The following is a 22277-nucleotide window of genomic DNA, read 5'->3' on the forward strand; positions in this document are numbered from 1 at the left end:
CTTAATTGACATTTTTTGCATATGATTTGTTAGTCTCAAAAAGTAAATTATAATTAGGATTATTATTAAAGTAGATGAATATTTGAGAGAAGGCATTTTCTTTTTAGTTCATTGCACTTAGAGCAGTTCACAGGCATCTTCCTAATGTGGAAGTTCCTCAAGGAACAGGTGTAAGTCAGTTACCCACATGCAGAAGCAAGGACCTAGCATCTTGAACAAGAGTGTGCCCAAAAGAAATTTCTTCCTCAAATCTCATGTAAGGCCAACACTGATTTATCTTTTGATTCTTTTCTAAGTTGTTGGTTCAGGATATTTCTCAGCATGAGGCTGTGCCCTGTACCTCCCCGTTTCCAACCCCTTTATATATTCCCTAGAAGCCAATAACTGGTAGTCTTCTTGAAATTTATGTTAAGTTTTCAGACCATTCAGCTTTTCTAATACTTCTTCAGCTTGTAATGAGATGCAGTGTTTTATTTATTTTTTAAATGAGATTAGGAGGACTTTTCATAGCTGTAAAAACGGTATAAATTTAAGATGCTGCCATCAGTTTTAGCTTCTAATGGCATAATTGGCCTTACCAACACTGAACTACCTGGAAACACTCTTGCAGAACCTTCGTTGAAATCAGAAGCTCTGTTGCTTCATCACAGGTAGATTAATTACACCAAAAAGTCTCTTCAAGTGAAGAAATAGTTGCAGTTGACTTCTGTCTGTGCATTTAAAAGAAAATGATTTGTTAGCTGCTCTGTTATATTTTCTCAGAGTTGAAAATGCTATTACTATAAAATAGAATTCAGTTAGAGGACATCTTTGGATTTTTTGCTGTGGAAAGAAACTGGGTAAATTTGAAGCAACCCAGTTCTGAAGCAATGTTAGACTTGGGCACTACATGGAGACCTGACATTGGAGAGTTTGAAGACGTAGAACAATCGGTAGTATGTGATCTAGATCTGCCATGCCAGTGTGTGGTCACCGAAGTGGTTTATCTTTAAGTTTTCGTGTATCTTGGTGCACTAGACGAAGCAGGTAATGACTGTAGTATTTGCCATAATTAGATATAACCTTCATTCCTTCCTCTAGTTTACAGGAATTAGATGTGCCCAGAGGATCCTTTAAATCAGAGTGTATATATGTATGCATGTATGTTCGTGTGTGTGTGTGTGTGTGTTTATATAATATTTTAAGAAATTACAGAACCTTTTATGAATTAGATAAAAGCTCTGTATCCTCCTCTTAGATAAGTACCCATACAAACAATTTTACATATGCTCTGAGAATCCATGAGCTTTTCTTCTACGCTCCTCCCCCATCCCCATCAGGTTTCTTTCTTCAAATTGTCAGTCATACTTTAATACAACTTTGCTATGTTTTTTTCATTTAGCCCCTGGAATATCAGTACAGAAGACACATAGGATGAATCAGGGTTGGGAAATTCTAAGTTGATGCTGGGATCCTATTAAAGGACAAAGTTCATTTTTAACCGATTCATAAGCTTTGTCTCCCTTTTGGTTACTCTACATTTGAAATTATTGATTTGCAAATACTTTATATTTTAGTTAATATTAACTTTTAAGTGGTTATCATGACGGCTACTTAGTCACTAAAAAACCCCAAAACCCATCAATCCTTTCTTTTTCTTCAGATGTGGCCCCATTTATTGAGTTTCTGAAGTCCATACAAGATGGAACAATAGTCTTAATGGGAACATATGATGATGGAGCAACCAAGTATGTAAACTTAAAAATTTGTATTATTTTTGGAACTATAATTAATTATAAAGCAATACATTTTCAGTGAAAAAATTTATAAAATAGAGCAAAGTAATCAATTCCAGATAAACACTATTAACATTTTATTTGCTTCCTTCTTTCTGTGTATTTATCATACATATATTGTCATAAAATTCGATCCACATACCTCAAGTTTGTTATGCCCTGTTTTTAACAACCTTAAATTGTTTTCTCTAACATTAATATTCTTAAGTAGCATTTTTCATGGCCTACCAGCAGTTGATCATATGTCCCCACCTTTATTTAAAATTTCCCTATTATTGCCAGATTTATTTTATTATAAATAACATTTCCATAAACATCCTTTTCCATAAATGATTTTGCACTTTTGATTATGTCCTTAGGGTAAGTTCCTAGAAGTGGAGTTAACTGTGAAAGAATAGGTGTGATAATGTTTTTCATAATGTTTAACACATGGTAATTTATAACTTTTTTCTTAAAATTGCATACGTTGTAAAATTTGTAAAATACAGAAAAGTACAAAGAAAAAACAAGTTACAGTTCATCTATTCAGTGATGACCACTGATAATTTAGTTTCCATATCTAGTTTTCTTAATATACATATTTTCTTCATCTTAAACATTTGGAATGCTAGTATTTATAGCATTTCTTTTGATTTATTTATGTGGTGGATATTTTCCTGTAACATTAAATAGTTTTGATAACAAAATTGTTCATGTCTGCCTCATATAATTCTTAAACGTGTCATGATTTAAAATTTATTTAATAAAACACCTACTGCTGGACCCTCAGGCTATTTCCAAATTTTCATACTTAGCAAAAGTGTACTGTCTTAAAAATTTTTGAACAGTCATCTCTATTTCCTTAAGACAGATTTTTTTTGAGGTGAGGTGTTGAATTAAAGGATGTGTATGTTTTTTAAAAAGGATTTTTTAAAGTTTATACGAATTTAACATGTCTCTCAGAAGTTCCAGGACACCGATTGTTTTTAAGAAGTTTTGGAAAGAGATTTTGTTAATGTGCCTTTCTTTGGTTATTGGTGAGAATGCATTTTTTTTTCACAAGTATATTTGGCTCTTTCTCTTGCAAAGTGTCTTTTGACCATTTAGGTTGACTCCTAAGTTTAGACTCATTCTTATTTAGTGAAGTGTATGGATTTTTCATTTTAGTTTCTTCTACTTTTATACTTGAGAAGTATTTTCCCATCTCCAAATTGAATACTTAGTAGATTTTCCTATTCCAGTGACTTCACTGTTTTCATGTATTTTAAAAAATGCATTCATTATTTCCCAGTGGCTTACAATGCCTATTTTTATGTAGATTTGACTTTGTTTTTAGTTGTGTTCTGTTCCTACTTCTTCCTGCCCCAATCAGACACTATTACAATTTTTTAATAACTATTTTATAAAAATTAAGTGTACTACCTTTCTGGGGTGGCTAAGACCCCTTTAATAGCATTTCTCAAATCCCTTCTATGATACTTTATCCAGATGAAAAGTATACTTTTGTCAAGAATGAAAGACATCCTTTACAGATCTTAATTGAAAAGGCTTGAAATTCCACCTCAGAATATGGCATGTCTTTCTATTCATTGATTTTTTCTACATGTATTTAACGTGTAACTACATTATTGCAGATTTGCACTAACAAAACAGGGCTGTGGGCACCTGGGTGTCTCAGTCAGTTGAGCGTCTGCCTTCTGCTCAGGTCATGATCTGAGGGTCCTGGGATCAAGTCCTGCATTGGGCTTTCTGTTCAGTGGGGAGCCTGCTTCTCCCTCTCCCGCTGCCCCTCCCCCCGCTCAGGCTCACGTGCTCTCTCTCAAAAATAAATAAAATCTTTAAAAAAAAAAAACAAAACAGGGCTACTTTGTGACTGTTTTAAAACTGAAGTATTTTCTTTGACATATATTATAGCTGGTTCAACTAAGGATGTGTTAAATCCGTAGATCAGTAAAATTGGCATATGTATCCATTGCCATTTAGCTACATAGAACTAAACAGAATGTAATTAGGCTTTCCTTACCAAAAACCAAGTAACTCGCTGTTTGCTTTTGCTGATAGGATATTACATGTATAATTTGAGGTTTAAAAATTTTCAAAAACCCTACTTTTCTGAATAGACACACATGACCTCTCTTTTTCATCATGTTATTTCATTATTATACCTGCTCGGCTTCAGACCTGTTTCTCTTCTAATAAGAAATTGTGGTCATACCTAAGAACTAAGGCAGGATGATGTTTATTCTTTAGCTGCTATTTATTGGTGCCCATCACATACCAAAAGCGGCCTCAGAAGACGTTCAACCTGTAAGGCAAAAACAAAAATCTAAGCTTGGATGTCTTTACACTTGTATATGTATCAGTATATGATTCAACTTCTATGCAGTTAAATGAATTCAGTTGTGTGCGTTTTCATTTTGGGGCACATGAATTTGTATTTTGAATACTTCCTTGTTCCAAATACGGGTTAAATAAATTGTATCGTGTCCTTTATACAAAAATGGATAATCCTTATAAATGCCCATCTACATCTATTAAATATAACAAAATATAACCATATTCCTTGGCAGGTATCTGTGGAACATTTGAAATGATTCATTAGTGGTGGAATACCCAGTCTTTCATGGGAATAGAAGTTCTGCTTCAACTGATGTATGTTAGCGCTTTTCTTTACATAAGGATGCTGGATTTTGCCTCATAAGGAGTAGTTTGTTCTCCCACTTATACCCAAAAGAGTCTACTTTTTTTTTTTGGTAAGATTTTATTTATTCGTGAGAGAGAGTGAGCACAAGCGGGGGAGCAGCAGAGGGAGAGGGAGAAGCGGGTTCCACAGCAAGCAGGGAGCCTGACCCAGGGCTGCATCCTAGGACCCTGGGCACAAGGCCTGAGCCAAAGGAAGGCACATAACCAACTGAGCCACCCAGGCGCCCCTACCCAAAAGAGTTTAGAATATGAAATGGATGTGCCTGCTTTCTCCAACAGGGAGTTGGTATCCCTTCTCCATAGTTGTCCCTGTCTGATCCCAGTACTCCTATCTGCAGTGAGCTCCTTGGCTGTACTGTGAACTTCTGAGAATGTCTGGGCTTGGTCTCTATCAGAGCATTTCCCAAAGTGTGTTCTGGTGGGATCCTAGTTCTCTAAACCTGTACTGGGGGAATAAGTTTGGAGATGGCACCTTGCATTTTGCCCCTTTCAGGGATTTATAATGCAAGGCCCTGAACTTTGGCCCTAAGGAAACCTCTTTACCTTTGTTTATCCCAGTATTTCTTGATTTTAACAAGGAAGCCCATTTTATTTGTGTGTGTTTTTTTTAAAGATTTATTTATTTGAGAGAGAGAGAGAGTGTGTGCAGGGGGAGGGAGAGAGGGAGGAGAGAAGCTGACTCCCCACTGAGCGTGGAGCCCTACTCAGGGCTAGATCTCAGGACCCTGAGATCATGACCTGAGTTGAAATCAAGAGTTGGATGCTTAACTAACTGCACCATCCAGGCACCCCTGGAAACCCATTTAAAACAAAACAACAACAACAACTATATTTAAGAACACTTACATTTGGAGAATGCAGGTCTCTAATGATGCCTACTTTCTACACAGACCCCTCTAACATAAGTTCTTTTTTTTGTTCATTTAATGAAGAATTATAATAGTTTGAATGAGCAAGCTAAATTTTGCTATTGTATTCCTCCCTTTGGAGACAACACTCTATGACATGTGTACCTCCTGGCTAAGTGAAGGGTTTAAATGCGCGTGTCCTGAAGTATGGGATCTGAAAAGTCCTTGTCTCCGCACCCTATGCCGGGCAGAATTCCCAGGGACTGTTCTACAAATAGCACCTCTGAAGGGCGCCAGTATCTCATCATTCTCTCTTTGAAACAAAACAAAAAAGTATCCCTAAGTCAACGAACATTATGTTCTCAGGGTTGGTCTTCCTCTAAATTCCACCTGGTAGTCTTAGTAGTCTTAGCCTGGGTAAATGGAACAATAAATATGTTCCCCAAATCATTTGATGCTTTACTTGTTTGAAACTAATGAGCATTTCTCTTTCAGTTTTCCCTTTCCCTGCTCAGTACTCAGGGCTCTTGTAACCTTCTGTCGTGTTAAGTTTCTAGGTGGGTTTACTCTCCTGGCTGCATTTTTTGGGCATTGGTTCTCTGGTTGATTATCAACCGTTTAAAATGAGTGCCCCAGTCAAACCCAGGGTTCCTGATGGGGTCTGGCCATTTCAGGGTACAGCAGAGGTGCTAACTTTTACCGTGTTGGAGATACGCTTCTTTGAATATTTATACAGACTAGTATTATATTCGTTTTCTTTAAAAGGTCACGTCACATTTTTGGCTCGTGAATTTTTGGTTAAGTTAAAGTCTCAGATCATTTCATTTGCTCTCTGACCTTTTTTTTTTTTTTATAACCACTGCCAAATCAGGTCTTTCTCCGCATTCAGGACTTGATTTTGTTTAATCCTTGTTATCCTTGTTAAATTTAATTTTGCTGATTTTGGCCCATTAGGTCATGATGCTGACATTTGTCCTATGAGAGTTCCATGATCCAGGCTTTGTAGTCTCTCCAGAGTCATTCTTGTGTCTAAGTTGAAGTCATTGATAAAACTATTCACCAAGGGCGGTGCGCCATCCTGCCAGGGTCCTCCTCCAAGGGTTTCTTCTGTTAATCAACTACAGACACTGTTTTTTAAACAGCTGCCCATGTACCCTACACGCACCCCATCCAGCTGCTGTTCCATTATTTTATTCACAGAGGCTGTTTTCAGAGACTCTCAGATGCTCACTTGAAATTCATGAGCTATGCTAATTACACTGCCCTGATCTCCTGCCCGCAAACCTCTTCAGATGCCGAAATAGCTGACATGACTTTAACTTGGCTTGATTTATTCCTCCCTCTTCCTCACTACCCCCTCTTTTTCCTCCTCCCCCCCTCTTTTTTTTGTTCACAGGCTCTCCTTGTTGTAATCCATTCTAGAATTTGCTAAAAATTGGAAGTAGCTTTATTGACCATTGTTTCTAAAAATTTCCTTGCCTTTTTTTGAAGACTGGAATATGTAATTTACTTTTAATGACTTAGCATCTTCATTTTCCATGATGTTTCTAAAATAACAGACACTACCTTGAAGATTATATTGAAGTTCCTTAGAATTTAACTGTGTGACGTGTGTGGGCCTGGAGGCTTCAGTTTACTTTACAGCACTGATATAGACATTCCTGAACTGCTCTTCCCTTTTTATGTCGATCAGAGTGTTTGCCTCCCTGGAAAAGGCAGGCATGCTTTGATCTTCATATTATATCATTCTTGTGAAACAGTGGATCCCTTCGTTGTTTGCACTTGGTAGCAAAAGTTCTTTGTGTGGCCTGTAATGGTTTTATGAGTCTCATCTTATCCTGAGCACTACCGGTCTTCCTGGTAGTAATATTCAGAGTTTCCTCATTAGTAATATGATTTGCCCTATATTTTTGGACACTTCTGAGTTTGTGCCCATCACAGAACACTCCTGTTGTAGCACTAATTTATAATCTATCCTCCTCTTTTCCAAGATCGTTAGCAATTATATAGTGAAAATTATTTGGTTTTGTTTTTTTTTTGTCTTTGAAGAGTCCTATTCTCATAAGAGCTTCTAATCTGAACTTTTTATAATGTGCTGTCTTTATTTATTTTTTTTTTTAAAGATTATTTATTTATTTATTAGAGAGTGAGCAGGAGAGAAACAGCATGAGAGTGTGGAGGGTCAGAGGGAGAAGCAGGCTCCCCGCTGAGCCGGGAGCCCGATGCGGGACCCGATTCCAGGACCCCGGGGTCACGACCTGAGCTGAAGGCAGTCGCTTAACCAGCTGAGCCACCCAGGTGCCCCTATAATGTGCTGTCTTTAAAGTCTAGGCTGCATGGTCACCTGTGCCTAGCTTTGCTTTTTCTTCAATCTCTTGAAGTAATATGGCGATTTTCTTCCAAAGTTCTTGACACTTCTACTTCCCAAGTGGTTCTTCCCTGTTAATCAGCGTGGGGCCCAGAATATTAATTCTCCACGTTGCTTTCAAGAAAGGGAGCATTGGCCTGTGTGGTGGCATGACTGTGGGGCTCTCCGATGCTCCTCCTCCCCAGCAAAGATGGAGGCGGATCTCTGAGTCGCCCCCTCTCCCGTTCCTGTTGCCTCCATTGCTACTCCCTATTGCCCCTGTGCAGCTTTAGAATCTCTTCAGAAAAACTTGGTCCCTATCTCTGTCATCTTGTTTGTCGCAGAATAATTTTTGATTCATTTTAAAGAAAATTCTTAACTAAAATAATTTATTCCATAAAAATTTTCAACATCTCAGCTAATTTTTTAATAGCATTTGTTTTTTATTTTTTAATAGCTTATTTATTTATTTAGAGATAGAGCACAAGCTGGGGGCGCTGAGGGGCAGAGAGAGTAGGAGAGAGTCTTAGGCAGGCTCTACACCCAGTGTGGAGCCCGACGCGGGGCTTGATCTCACGACCCTGAGATCGTGACCTAAGCTGAAATCAAGAGTCATCGCGATGTTCAACCAACTGAGCCACCCACGTGCCCCAGCATCTCAGCGAGTTAAGACCGTTCGTGGAGGGCGCCTGGGTGGCTCAGTTGGTTAAGCGACTGCCTTCAGCTCAGGTCATGATCCTGGAGTCCCGGGATCGAGTCCCACATCGGGCTCCCTGCTCGGCAGGGAGTCTGCTTCTCCCTCTGACCCTCCTCCCTCTCGTGCTCTCTGTCTCTCATTCTCTCTCTCTCAAATAAATAAATAAAATCTTTAAAAAAAAAAAAAAAAAAAAGACCGTTCGTGGAGATGAAGGTATTTGTAACAAACTCAAGGTGCTCCTACATAGAATAAAAGCTTATATCTTTAAAATTTATACCATGTATACATTAGTTACACTGGCTTGTAAAGAAATGGGACATTTTGATATCTAATGTGTATTGAATCAGTGCTGAAAATATTGGCTGCCTTTGCATGATTTTAAACTTCTTTTTGAAACATGAAATCGTCTTCTACTTAAACGGAAGATTTGAAAAAGGAATAATGAAATCCTTCAAATTCTACATAGGCAGAGCAGAGAACTTTAGAAATTATTGAGAAACTTAATCTTGTTTTACAACCATACTTAGATATACATAGAGACATGTGGCAGGGGTGCCCGAGGCCACCCCTGGGTCTGATGATTTGCTAGGACTCACAGGACCCGGCCTGCAGCCCTGCTCACCTCATGGCTACTATTTGTTACAGCAAAAGGATACAAAGCAAAATTAGCAAAGGGGAAATGTGCGCTGAGTGAAGTCTGGCGGGAACTGGGCTTCAGGTTCCCCGCGTCCCCTCTCAGGTGGAGTCGCACAGGATGCGCTTCCCTCCTCCGGCGAGAGACGGTGACAGCACTGCGAAGTGCTGTCTGGTGTGTACTGGGGACTCGGTGCCCAGGGATGTTACTTGCTCAGAGGCACCCCCGCCTGACACCCCCCCAAATTCCAGCCTCCCCGGCAGGAAGTAGGTGTTCTGCGTAGACTGCACCGCTCGTGCAGCGTCCCGTTGCCCTCAGTTCCGGAGTGCGGGGGAGCCGCCGCCGAATCCAGGCTGCCGGTCTGCCGGCGGGTTTCAGCTTGCCCCTCGGCTTTTCTACAGACAGCCTCCCAGGCCGCTGTGCCCCGCCCTTCCCTGCACGGGACCTGCGGGCGTTCTCCCGGGGAAGGAAGAGGAAGGAGAGATGAACGGAGGGGGTCCAAGCAAAGCGAAATTTTCCAGTTGCTTCTAGATCTCTGGCTAACTTGGCTTAGTTTATTCACGTAGATCAAAATGATCAGTTCTGAAATTCAGAAGTACAGGAGTAAAAATGACTGCCCTTCAATGTATTTCTTAATTGATTCACAATTTTTGCAGGCAGCCAGGCCTGCACTGGGATAAACCACCTACTTTGCAGGCAGTTTTTGCATCTAAAGCAGTCCCTTGGTATTTGTGAACTTCACATTCACTCATTATTGAGCAACCCTAAGAGCCCATGAGGTGCCAGTGGAAACAAGAAGACAGGGTTCAGGCAATGCCTTCAGGGAGTGTCCCTCTAATACACACCTTGCTTATCAAGTCAGCAAACAAATGTGGAGTGATGGCTGATTCATGTAAGCACGGCATAGGATAATGTGGCTGCAGACTTTGGGGAGAAGGCTGGAAGCACGTGGACTTGAGTCTCTGAGGTCTCAAAATCTTCAGAGAGGCCAGGACTCCAGGGGTTCTTTTGCACAGTTATTTCACTTATTTTTATTTCACCAGGTTGTAAGTGCATCACTTTATATAGATTTGGGTCTGAAAGTCTAAATATTGTAGGGTTATAGGTGATTTTCTCAGTGATTCTAGTGAACTTCCTCCAGGAGAGCAGTGCCCAGGCTGTGGTTAAAACAGTTCCACTACTGGGTGTTTACCCCCCAAAATACAAAAATACTAATTCAAAGGGGTAGCGGCACCCCTATGTGTATTACGGCATTATTTACAATAGCCAAGATAACGGAAGCAGCCCAAGGGTCCATCGAAAGATGAACGGATGAAGAAGATGTGGTGGATATGTATATACATATACACACACACACACACACACACACACACGAATATTAGCCATAAAGAAGAACGAAATCTTGCCATTTGCAATGACATAGATGGATAGAGCTAGAGAATATAATGCTAAGTGAAGTCAGTAAAGAAAGACAAATACCATATGATTTCACTCAGGTGGAATTTAAGAAACAAAACAAGTAAAGGAAAAAGAGAGCAAGACAAACCAAGAAACAGCCTCTTAACTATAGAGAACAAACTGCTGGTTACCGGAGGGGAGGTGAGTGGGAGGATGGGGTAATAGGTGATGAGGATTAAGGAGTGTCCTTGTGGTGAAGAGCACCAGGTGTTGTATGGAATCATAGAATCAATATATTGTACACCTGAAACTAATATAACACTGTATCTTAACTACACTGGAATTAAAATTAAAAAAAGTTCCACTGCCCATGGATGTGGTTTGCATCAGTTGGAAGTCTAATATATATATATATATATATGCAGTTCGTTCTTTTTTATGAAGTTTTTTTTAAAACAAATTATTTTGTTCATCTTGAAGTTAGTTAAATGAGAACTCTTGTACCTAGTGTTTCTTTCATTAATACATTGAAGGAGCTGACTGATACAAGCATGAGATGTTTCAACAGTCAGATAAATAAGTACCTTCTTCACTCGTGCTGTTTGCATTTAGTGATCCCCCCCCACCCCCAGCTATTTGCAAATATAAAACTTCCCTTGACTCAGATTTTAGCAGAACAGACCTCTCCAACTGACCTGTAAGTGCCATCTTTTGGGAGCTATAGAGACCTTACTGCCTTTTTTTTTTTTCTCTACAGCCGGCATGTATCTACTGAACCTCTTCTTTTTTTGTGAGACAGAGGGGATATTGAGAATTCTCAGCATTAAGATAATAACCTACACAAAATTTATTTCTTTTTCTAAAGATTTTATTTATTTGACAGAGAGATAGAGCCAGAGAGCACAAGCGGAGGGAATGGCAGAGGGAGAGGTAGAAGCAGGCTCGGCACTGAGCAGGGAGCCCGATGGGGACTCGATCCCGGGACCCTGGGATCATGACCTGAGCCGAAGGCAGACACTTAACCATCTGAGCCACCCAGGCGCCCCCCCTACACAAAATTCCTTAATGCCAAATTTCATTTAGCTATTTCCCTACCACTTGACTTTTGCCACTGCCCTTCCTCGTTGGCAGGTACTTAACTGCTGTCTGGTTAATGTTCATTTTTATTAAATAATCACTCGACATTTATTAAAGTATAATTTATATACTTACTCTCAAGGTTCATTTTCTTTTAAAGAAACCATAGTATTAGAAGCACCTAGATTTTTGTTAGCATTTACCTTTATTCAGATGTAATTCACAAAGGGATTAGTGGAAATTCAAAGTGATTTTTAATTTTACGAAGATATGGGTTGCTTAAGACCTTGTATTAACCTAAGTAGGCATCTGCTAACTACAGTATCCCTTATTTATTTGATGGATGTGGATGAAAGTGAATTATTGTAAAATAAAGACATCTAAAAGGTATTTCTTCATAGAATAAACTTAAAACTAATTGCTAGATTTCGTGTCTGTTGTCACTAGAGAATTCAAATAGCAGGAATGTTGCTCTGAAAAAAATTCTATATTTTTTTATGTTCTCTTATTTAAGCTGGTATTTTCTCATCCGTGTTACATGTTAATATACTGGCAAATCAGTATTACTTAGATAATATATAGTGCTCTGTGTTCATCGTATTATTCTTTTCTTCCTCTTTAAGACTCAATGATGAGGCACGGCGGCTCATTGCTGAATTGGGAAGTACATCTATTACTAATCTTGGTTTTAGAGACAACTGGGTCTTCTGTGGTGGGAAAGGCATCAAGACAAAAAGCCCCTTTGAACAGGTTAGTGTCTTAGACTTTCATAATTAATGGACAAAAGTAAATTGTGTGAAACCATATAGTGCATAGTCGTATCCTAGTTATTTGAAACTTAGACAAAGCAGCCATTAAATATGTTTATATATTTTTTCATAAGCTCTTGGTAATCAGTTACTTGAAATAATCATGCACTGATTTAAAATCAAAACTGAAAAATAGTCCTATTCTGCATGGAAAATTTTTTCCTATATGTCAGTGCATTGGCATATGATTGCCTTTATCATGAGCCGTTTAGGAAGCGTTCATAAAGATTTTATTTGAGCTTTTGATAGTATAATCAGTTAAGTTTAGAAATACTTTAGAACTTAGTAGAATGTAAACTTTGCCTTTTGGCTAACAAATGATCCTTCTGAAAACTTCTGCACTGTTTTGTTCTTTTCGGCTGGTATTTGAAGGTCTGCCCGGCCCCAGGGGTTGCTCATTTACTCTCTTGAGCAGTAATTTGCATGAATTCATCACTGACTTGAGTGTTAATGAAACGAGTACACTAAAGTATGTTATGGTAGAGAAGCAGTTCATAAAGGTTGTTTTTTTTTTTTTTTAACTGTATACTATTACTGTATTCCAACAGCACATAAAGAACAATAAGGACACAAACAAATATGAAGGATGGCCCGAAGTTGTCGAAATGGAAGGATGCATCCCCCAGAAGCAAGATTAATGCAGAGGAACTTGAAGGAAACGCACTTTCACTATTAATGGCTGAGCTGTGACAGAGAAGCTACATGTAAATACTTTAGGAGCATGCAGCCATCTCGGTGTGTGCATGAGCATTATCTCTTTTGATATCAGGATTATTTATTGCTAACGTAAATAGACGCCTTTGTAAATAGTCATCATAATGAGCAAATCACTGAACCATTTCTAAGCACATTTCCCTAATAATAGTACAGTGTTAGACTGCTCCAGTAATGACATCTTTTAATTCTAAAAGCATACCCAATGGATAACTGAATAGATTGTGAAAAATATATTGATATACATACGGGTTGCTGTGAAAACCTATCATGGAATAATATGGATTTTAGGGAGGAGACTTTGTTTTATTTTATATATGTATGCGTGTGTGTGTCTATATATCCATATTCGTATATATATATATGCATATATATGTTGACTTTTAATGATAGTATCTTTTAAATTACAAAGATACCTGGCTAGTTGTGTGTGTAATGTTCCTTTATAGTCTGACTTTCTGGTGTACCTTTTTTCTGTTTTTCTCTTCTCTTCCCAAAAAAACCTAGAAATAAAACGATATGAAAACCTATATCAGATATGTGAAAAGCACAACAGAATTCTTTTTTTTAATGTACACAGTAAAAAAGGAAATATGTAAATGTAAGTGGTATTCAGGACTGTAGCTTTCTGGGTTTTGTGTTGGCAGTGTGAATAATTTGAATTCACAGAAGCTGCTTAGAATGAGGCCGGGGGCGGCAGCCGCACAGAGCCAGGGACACGGGCCCCGGCCCTTCTGCACCCTAACCAGTGGGTTCGGGACAGCCGTGGCTATGTAGTTAACACAACGCTGGTGGAGGTTTCCTTATTTAATTGTTACCAGCATTGACCAAGTGGTTTAGAAAGAGGCATGCTTTAATGTCACCATTATTTGGATGGTAAACCAAGAAATAGAATTCTGTATTCATCTAACTTCGTAATAGCAATTTTTGCCTGAAGATATAACGACATATTTAGGAAAGTCTTAAGTACTGAGTGGACTGATAACATTTAAAAAATAATCTTTATTTGACTCCAGATGATTTCATACCCAGCTCTACATAAAATTGTGTTCACTTGAGATGTTCACTAAATGGCTCAAGTTTGTTTGTTTTTGTTTTGTTTTTGTGTTAGGGCATTAAATACCTATAGTGTATGAAGTATCTTAAACTGGAACATAAATTAACGATCAAACTACTCACAATAGAAGGCAGCACTTAAATTTTGAATCTAAATTTTAGATGACTTGTATAAAAAAACTAAAGGCAGTATTTTTATTTTGCTGTAAACCAACTTGGAAGCTATCCAGCTATTTCTTAAATATTAATGAACTTTGGGGTACTGGTTCTTCTCTCAAACTGAATGTAATTCAAGAATAAATGCACCTTACACATTTAAAGAATTTTTGTAAACTTTTCAGATTTCTGGTGCTTATATTATAACTCATATTCAGCATGTGTATCTTGACATTTAAAATACTTCCCTAAATTCTGTCAATTAAAAGAATAGCTATTTTCCAGTTCCAGGGATGGTGAAATAAATGTTGCGTTTTCGCATTTTTTTTTTTTTTAAATAATGAAAATACTCTTGGTTTTGCATTGTGAATTGTTTTGTATTGTCTGGCAAAGTAATATACCTGCAGAACTTCATATTAATGTTTGTCAAGCATTTATTGTACTGCTTAGCATGGAAAATTTAAGACATTCCTGTGGTTTAACACACTAGTATCCTCAGGATATATCTTAACATGTATAGAATTTAAGTATCCAGATGGCAAGACATCCCTTTCGTGGTAAAAACTATAAAACGATAGCTTCATGAAGCTGTGCAAAATGTCCGAAGAAGGGAGAAAGACAGATTCTTGGGGCGGCTTTGGTGCAGTTTGCTTTTGTTTCAATTCTGTCTTGTATAGATTGTGCCAACTTTGGAAGCAATAATTTTACTACATTTCATGTTTAGATGTCTTTTAAAAGTCCACATTATAAATGAAACAATGTTCCTTTAATGTTAAGAATTTTCTTTATTAAAATCAGAAATTTGGCATTGACATTTTGGTATATTAAATGGTGTATAAGGACTTTTGGATGCATATTTTTTATTTGTAATCACAATTTTTTTTTTTTTCTGGAACAAGTGTATTATAATGTTCCTATTAATTAAGCTAAGACAGTAGGAAAATAAGTGATATTTGGGAAATTAAAGAAAAATTGAGCCAGAGTCTTTATATTCCTGACTTTAATTTGATTAAAGTAAAATTTATCATTGTTCTGTCTGCATTTTGTATTTGTTTTGAAATGAATCAGCTAATATTTTATTATTTTATGCCAGGTGAAGCTCAAGGCATTTAGCCTGCATTGCATTTATACTTTTAACAGTTTTTACAAATTATAATTTGAAACCCCAAAAGAGATGATAGTTTCAATTCAGCTGACATACCCCATTTTTAATTGAAGGAATGAGAAATGCGTTGAGTTCAGGTAGAATATTAAGAGTACAAATATATTTAGAATACTTTTTAAAATGAGTATTAAAGAAAAAAATTACTTGTGTTGATCGGGGAAAAGATTTGCCACTTAACCTCTTCAATCAGGCCTTGGACAGCAGTTGGTACATGTAGATTAACAGTGGCAGGGTAAAGTACCAAATTTTACCTTTTCTAAAGCACCCCTCGGAATTATTTTGCTGCCTCTACCCAGGATGATTTTTCTATCACATACTTGGTTTTTGATTGTCACATGCCAATAGCTACTCAATACCTGTTCCCCTCAGAGCTCTCTCAGTTTCACTACTCCCATCCTGCTGCTTGTGTCTCTTCTCCCACACCCCCTTTCTTGAGGTTCCTGTCAAATCAAAGGTAGCTAGAGCAAAAACTAGGCAGGCCTGGCTTGGGAGCGGCAGTCTGTTGCTAGGCAGCTTGAGGAAGCATGGGGAAGGCCATCCAGGAACCTGAGACTACGTCCACCAGTACCTTCCTGCAATCCAGCGAGGGTGTAGGCCACTGGAGGGCAGCTTTATGGAGGAAATGCTTTCAACACTACGATGTCTCTTCTAGAAAGGAGAAGGACTGGCTGGCCCTTCAGTTAGAAGAAAAATGCCTCTTGCCTTGTTTGATGGGCAGTTTATAAGCAGACTTATTACCACCTTCCCAGAACAGCTAGTTCACAGGTACAACTTGCTGCCATTACTAAACTCACCGTTCAGGGGCGCCTGGCTGGCTCAGTCGGTAGAGCATGTGGCTCTTGATCTTGGGGTCGTGAGTTGGAGCCCCACCTTGGCTCTAGGGATTACTTAAATAGAAACAAAACTCACTTCAGCTCTACATAAAGTATGCCCATCACTGGAGTGCATTGGACATTGAAAGAAGTTGAGACTAAGTTGGCAAAACATAGTCCTATATTTGGGAAAATTGACTGATGAAACTGCATGCTTCTGATGTTCCATGTAATCCGCCCATATTTATTTTACTCGATCGCCAGCGAGGAAAAGGGCCTACAACCTTAAAGAGGAGTGAATTCGGTAATGGAGACAGTGTAGTGCATTGGGTAAGAGTCAGACTTGCCTGAGTGTGTGTCTCTCTACCTCATTGTTGACTGCACGAGGAACCTGAGAAGGTCCGCCTCCTCACTACAGTAAGTGAGGGATGGTACCACGCATTTGTGGTGCCTGCCGAAGTGCCTGGCATGCACTGCATGAGATGCAACTGCTAGTCTTGCTCTTCTGATCGACTGTGCCTCTTGAAGGCTAGTCATTTTTTAGCCAAAGAGAAAAGTTGGCCAGCCTCCTTCAGCTTCCCAATCCCATCCTACTGAATGCTATGGTCTTAATGTTTGTAGCCCCCCAGCATCCCTATGTTGAAACCTAATCTCCAATGCAATGGTACTTGGAGGTGGGGCCTTTGGGGGGCGATTAGGTCGGAAGGGTAGAGCCCTCACTGAAGGTAGAGCCCTTATCAAAGAGACCCCAGAGAGCTTCCTGCCTTCTGCCATGTGACGACACAGCAAGAAAACACATGAACCAAGAAGCAGGCCTTCACCAGACACTAAATCTCCGAGCACCTTGATCTTGGACTTCCCGGTCTCTAGAACTATGAGAACTGAATTTTTGTTGCTTATAAGCCCCCCAGTCTATGGTGTTTTGTTAATAGCAACCTGAACGGACGAAGACACCAAGCCAGAAAGGAGCCATTGAATGACTTGGACGCTAAAGCTGCGACAAGGATGCAGCTCTTCACCTGGACCTAAGCCTCTGGCCATACACCTGCTCTTTCATTCAATCCGCACTGACACCAACCAAACTCCTTTTCACACGCAGAATTCGGGCTTTTGTGGTTCTCCAGGCACTGGCAATTCCAATAATCACCTGAGCTTGTACTTCTATAGAAATCTGAAACTTCTGGCCCAGGAATGAGGTGGGAAGCCAATTCTTGTGGAACTGTTAACACCTTACAAGGGTACATTAAAATTCTGTTACGGAAATAGTCTGTTTAGGGAAGGTTCCCTCTAATTCTACAGCATTAGGTGTGTTGGACATGGACACAATGACAGTTGTGACAGTTGCAAATTTGAGATTGTAGTTCTCTATCGACAAAGTTTAGTTTCTCAAGAAATGATAAAGTGGACATCCGGGGAAAGGAAGAAGTGTTCAAACCAGCAAAAGGAGGGAACTTCTCATTCTGAGTAGTGAAATTTATTTTTCAGCTTGTAAAGTCACTCAGCCCGTACCCATTAAATAGGGGGCATGTCGAAGAGGTTTTATCACATTCACTTTTTCAGTGTTTCCATTTTGCTGGCTTGCCTCGTACAAACCTATATGGAGCACACGTTGGTTGTCTGCCCGGGAGCTTGAGATGAAGCAACTTCAATGGACAGGCCCTTAAACTTACAGAATGTTGTATGTCAGTTATATCTCAGTAAAGCTGGAGGGAAAATGAAAATGATACAATTTACAAAAAACCACTTTAAAAAAAAAAAAGTAGGGATTATGTACTAGAAACAAAGGTGATTACTGACTTACATTTTGTATATTTATACGTTTAGTTAATGAAGAGTTCGAGGAGTATTTAAATGTGCAGTTAATTTTGGTGACATTTCTCTTTTGTCAAAGAATAATTGGGGGCTGCAAGAGGCCACCCTTCCTTCTTAGCTAAACATGACCAAGTGGGTATGGGCATGATTACGAGGGTTTGATTGTTACTAGCATGCAAAGGGGAAGGCTCCTTGGCCCGTTTGGAGGTGAGCCTCCCCGAGGATTCAGAACAGCACTGGGACAGAGAGAACCGGGCAGCCCTCTGTCCCCCACTCGTTCCGCTTTTCCATTCTTGCACACCAATCAGATGCTTCCACTTACTCTGCAAATTAAATCACATACGAAACTGCAGTTTGTGTTGACTTGGACCACATTTATTATTACTTTCCTTTATAATCAGTGGGAGAGGCTGCTTTTCTGATCCTGATTTTGTTTCAAAAGGTTTTTTAAATCATGCAAACCACCTCTAGTGGTTTTGCTTTGGGTATGAATGTAAATCATTACCAATGGTAAGATTCATCCATGTATTAAAAATGACACTTTATGCAACAATTGGCTGTAAGCACAATAAAAAGGACGTAAGTATTTATTTAATGTCACACTAAGTTAGTTTGATCTTTACCCCTAGTCATTTCCTTTTGGAATGATTGTTAGGCTCCGGCAAAATCCAACTGTCAACCACACTGGGATCTAAAATAGCAGGGAGTTCAAATCACTTTGAGCTTAGAAATCAAGAGGCAGTGTCTTTTAATTCTATTTCATGGTGAATTCTAAGATCTCAGTTCTTCCATCACTTCACTACTGTGCTTCAGCCAAATTTATACAGCCAAACCCTGAAGGAACATCCTGTAATTTTTGTTATATTTACAAATACAAAAAAAACTCTTTAAATGGTATACTGTAAACGCAGTGTGTGACAATTTTGATGTTGCATGAGGCACAATATTACATGGTGGCGAAGGGCACAGATTCTGATTAATACATAGAAGTTACTGGAAACAATGCCTGGTACAGAGTAAGCGCTATCTAAGTGTCTGCTCTTATTTTCTGTTTCAAAGGAAATGAGTCCCTGGTGTCCCCCTGTGTCCCCCTTTCATGCTGTGCCACATGCATTTATGTCCTTCAGCTTACCCCATCACCCTACTCCAAGAAATATTATGACTTATCACATCTGGTCTACAGTGAGAGTGAAATTTTAAAAAAAGAAAAAAATCAAGGCTTCCTAGCCAACTTTCCCTGAGAAGGGCTTGTCCTGAGCAGTATTCATGGTTCCTGGAGATAGGATTTGAATTTTTCTTCTGCAAGTCAGCTAAGTGGATTATAGTGCTCTGGATCATGGACTAACTGACTCCAAATGGTTGATTTGACTCTGCAGTCTTTAGTGGACTTTGGGATGGGATGCAACAAGTACCAGCAGCTCATCCAATTGCCTATCAAACAATATGCTGATGGAAAGCTTTTCTGGTCCCACATTTTAAACTAAGTGAAAACCCAAACCTACCAGGACTGACAGTACTTCAGAAAGTTAAAGTGTGTTTCAAAAATACCTACTGTGGATGTCACATGATTACAAAGCTGCAAAAACATACAGGGTCCAAGTATCTAACTTATATAATTGAATTCTATCATTATTCTAAATACAACTATCATAGTTTGTTTAAAAACAAAAACAACTATCATCCAGATTGTGAATAGGGAAATAATGCAGTTGTTTATAGTCAAACAAATTCAAGTGCTTTTAATGTTTTGTAAAATACTGCTATCAGGGAAATGTTTTAATTAGCAAACTTCTTTATCCAGAGGCTACAGATTATGCCATTTGATATGTTTTTCTTGGTATCATTTTTAGACAATCATCATTGCCTCTTACCGCTGCCTCTATTAGGCAGTTCCCAATTTATAAAATAGTTGAACGCCTAAGTGTAAAATTAATACACCAGATCACCTCTCCTCCCCTTTTACACTTCTAAGGTCATAAAGGGCATTTAAACAAATGAAGGCACTTTGTATCCTATACATAATCCACAGCACTTTGTGTGGCTATAAGCCTGACGCAAGTGCTGCCGGAAAGCTGTTTTCAAAACACATCACTAGAGCTGAGGACAGCTTATGTCTGTGCTGCCCAGCACCCACGTACCCTTTAATGGTAACATCACATCCCGGTTTTCCTCTGCGGATTCACCCCTTCCCTATTCTCAAGCTATGTGGGTTTCGTTAGAATTGACCCCACTGCCAGGTTCGGCATGGGTCTTGACTACCTTAAGATGATCAGTGTATTTATCCCCTAACTCCAACTTCCAATGGCCATTCTGACTGGTTCAAGGATGGACACATTAACCAACTGGAGCCAATGAGACTCAGAAGAACCTTTGCTGGGCATTCTGTGAAGAAGGAAAAAACAAAGTTCTCCATCTCTCCTATGGGAGCAACCAAAAAAGAACCTCTCTCTTTCCTTAGAATGAGTGGTAGGAGAAGGTGAGGTCTGGGGGGAGTGTGGCAGCCATGTTGCTAAGAAAAGAGGAGAGCCTGAGGCCACTGGGGGCAGAGTGGGGGCGGGGAGGGTCCACCCCACCATGTGGGGCCTGAAGTAGACGACAACACTGCAGAAGCCAGACTGTTTTCGGCTAGAGCTGGAAAGACCTGAACCATGGGAGCACAGTGTGAACTTTTTGATCAAGCTTTATCGGAACCAGTCACAACTCTGGACTTTCAGTTACCTAGTCAGTACATTTCCTTTACTGTTTGTCAGTCTGGGTTGCGTTTTCTGTGACTTGTAACATAAAGAGCCCTAAATAACGTGGGCAAAATAGCCTAGACTGGATAGGACCATTTGGGCTCCACAACTTGTATTCCCAAGAGCAACCATGGTGCTACCTCAACCATGATGGAGAGTGGGAAGAAAATGAGCCAAGTCCAAGCTCAGTAAAACGGGTGAGAAATTCAAGGATGGCTTCCGTGGTGATGCCAGGGAGGAGAAGTAAAAGAAGAAGCCAGAGACACAGCATGGGTCTTAGGAGTTCCTGCTCAGGCATCCCAGAGAGGAGAGTCTGAGTTGGCATCACCATCTTCAGCAACCGCTGAATTGTAACCAGGTATTTGGGAATTAGAGGCTGTCTGGTTTTTCCAATTGGTTGGTAAAGTAATTACGAAAAGATTTCTAGTTAATAGAGGAAATTGGTTGTTAATGGGAACTATTCTTTATCTTAAAAAAAAAAGTGCTTATTTTCAATGCAGACAAAATAGATTTACTATGCAAAAAAAAAAAAAAAGACATGAAAATAAGTGTCTCTCAGGTTATTCTAATCAGTGGATGCTAAAGATTGATAAACCACTCTTTTAAATAAGTACTATATTTATTCAATTGTCATTTCTGAGTTTTTCATTTATAAATAATATTTTTTTGTTAAACTTTAAGGGTCACAATTAAATGTTTTGCCTTGAATTTAATAATAGGCAGGCCTGAGATATTTTCCATGGGTTTGCTGTTTTTCACACATTATTGCTCTGCCTTGGTAAATAAAATGGAAAGGCAATAGAATGAGACCTGTGGGCAAGAAGACATTTCTTTAGCTTACTATAAGAAAAAGAAAATTCTTTCTTTGTCCTTTCTGAATTTAGAAATTTTTCCTACATAATACTGAAATGTTTAACAATTCATAAAAAACATAAGCGTCTACATTTAAACACAGCCTTAAATGTAGCCATGTAATTTTTAAACGGGAACCTTGTAAAATATGATGAATATACATGCATGAATACTAAACTTAGAAAGACCATTCAACATTCACATGGAAATGCAGCATTACATACAATATAATAAATATCCAGGATATCAAATCCACAAATTGATCATTATTTTGATTTAGATTCTTTTATCCGTTAACACTTTTACTGCATAATTTATTATAATAACCTTACAAGTTAAGCACAACTAATTAAAAGCAGAATTGAACTAATCTGCTGAAATAACACAATTCTCAGTATTTTGCAGCATATTTTAATCTATAACATGTAAAACTGTCATTTTGACAAGAAAAACACATCCATATAACTAACTCCTCAACTTCTTTTTCAACATTTAAAAAAAGAGTTAATAGTATGAAAAGAAACAGAAGCTAATCTTATTTCTGAGATAATTTTATTGCCTTAGCTCTTGGGCTTTGGCAATAAATGTCTTAAGTTTTCATATATATCATATAACTTAAATACTGTATTTACAAAATATATAACTTTTTTTTTAGCAAAATGCTATACAAAATACTGTCTTTACACATTTAAAGGGTGCTTTCCCTTA

The 22277-nt window shown here is 38.7% G+C and overlaps 1 protein-coding gene across 3 annotated transcripts in view; it reads left to right on the forward strand.

The window, feature by feature from the left end:
* FAM3C (FAM3 metabolism regulating signaling molecule C) overlaps window positions 1-15222 on the forward strand; it is a 52383-nt gene extending 37161 nt beyond the window's left edge. For all 3 annotated transcript variants that reach the window (XM_006727819.3, XM_081800188.1, XM_081800189.1), the window contains exons 8-10: window positions 1643-1727; window positions 12082-12208; window positions 12816-15222. In XM_006727819.3, coding sequence (XP_006727882.1) covers window positions 1643-1727; window positions 12082-12208; window positions 12816-12905 — 302 coding nt within the window. In that variant the 3' untranslated portion in view covers window positions 12906-15222. The remainder of the gene's footprint in view (window positions 1-1642; window positions 1728-12081; window positions 12209-12815) is intronic.
* The last annotated feature ends 7055 nt before the right edge of the window (window positions 15223-22277 follow it).

Source organism: Leptonychotes weddellii, chromosome 12 (assembly GCF_054177405.1).
Source record: "Leptonychotes weddellii isolate Sample4059 chromosome 12, ASM5417740v2, whole genome shotgun sequence".
Classification (NCBI taxonomy): Eukaryota; Metazoa; Chordata; class Mammalia; order Carnivora; family Phocidae; genus Leptonychotes; species Leptonychotes weddellii.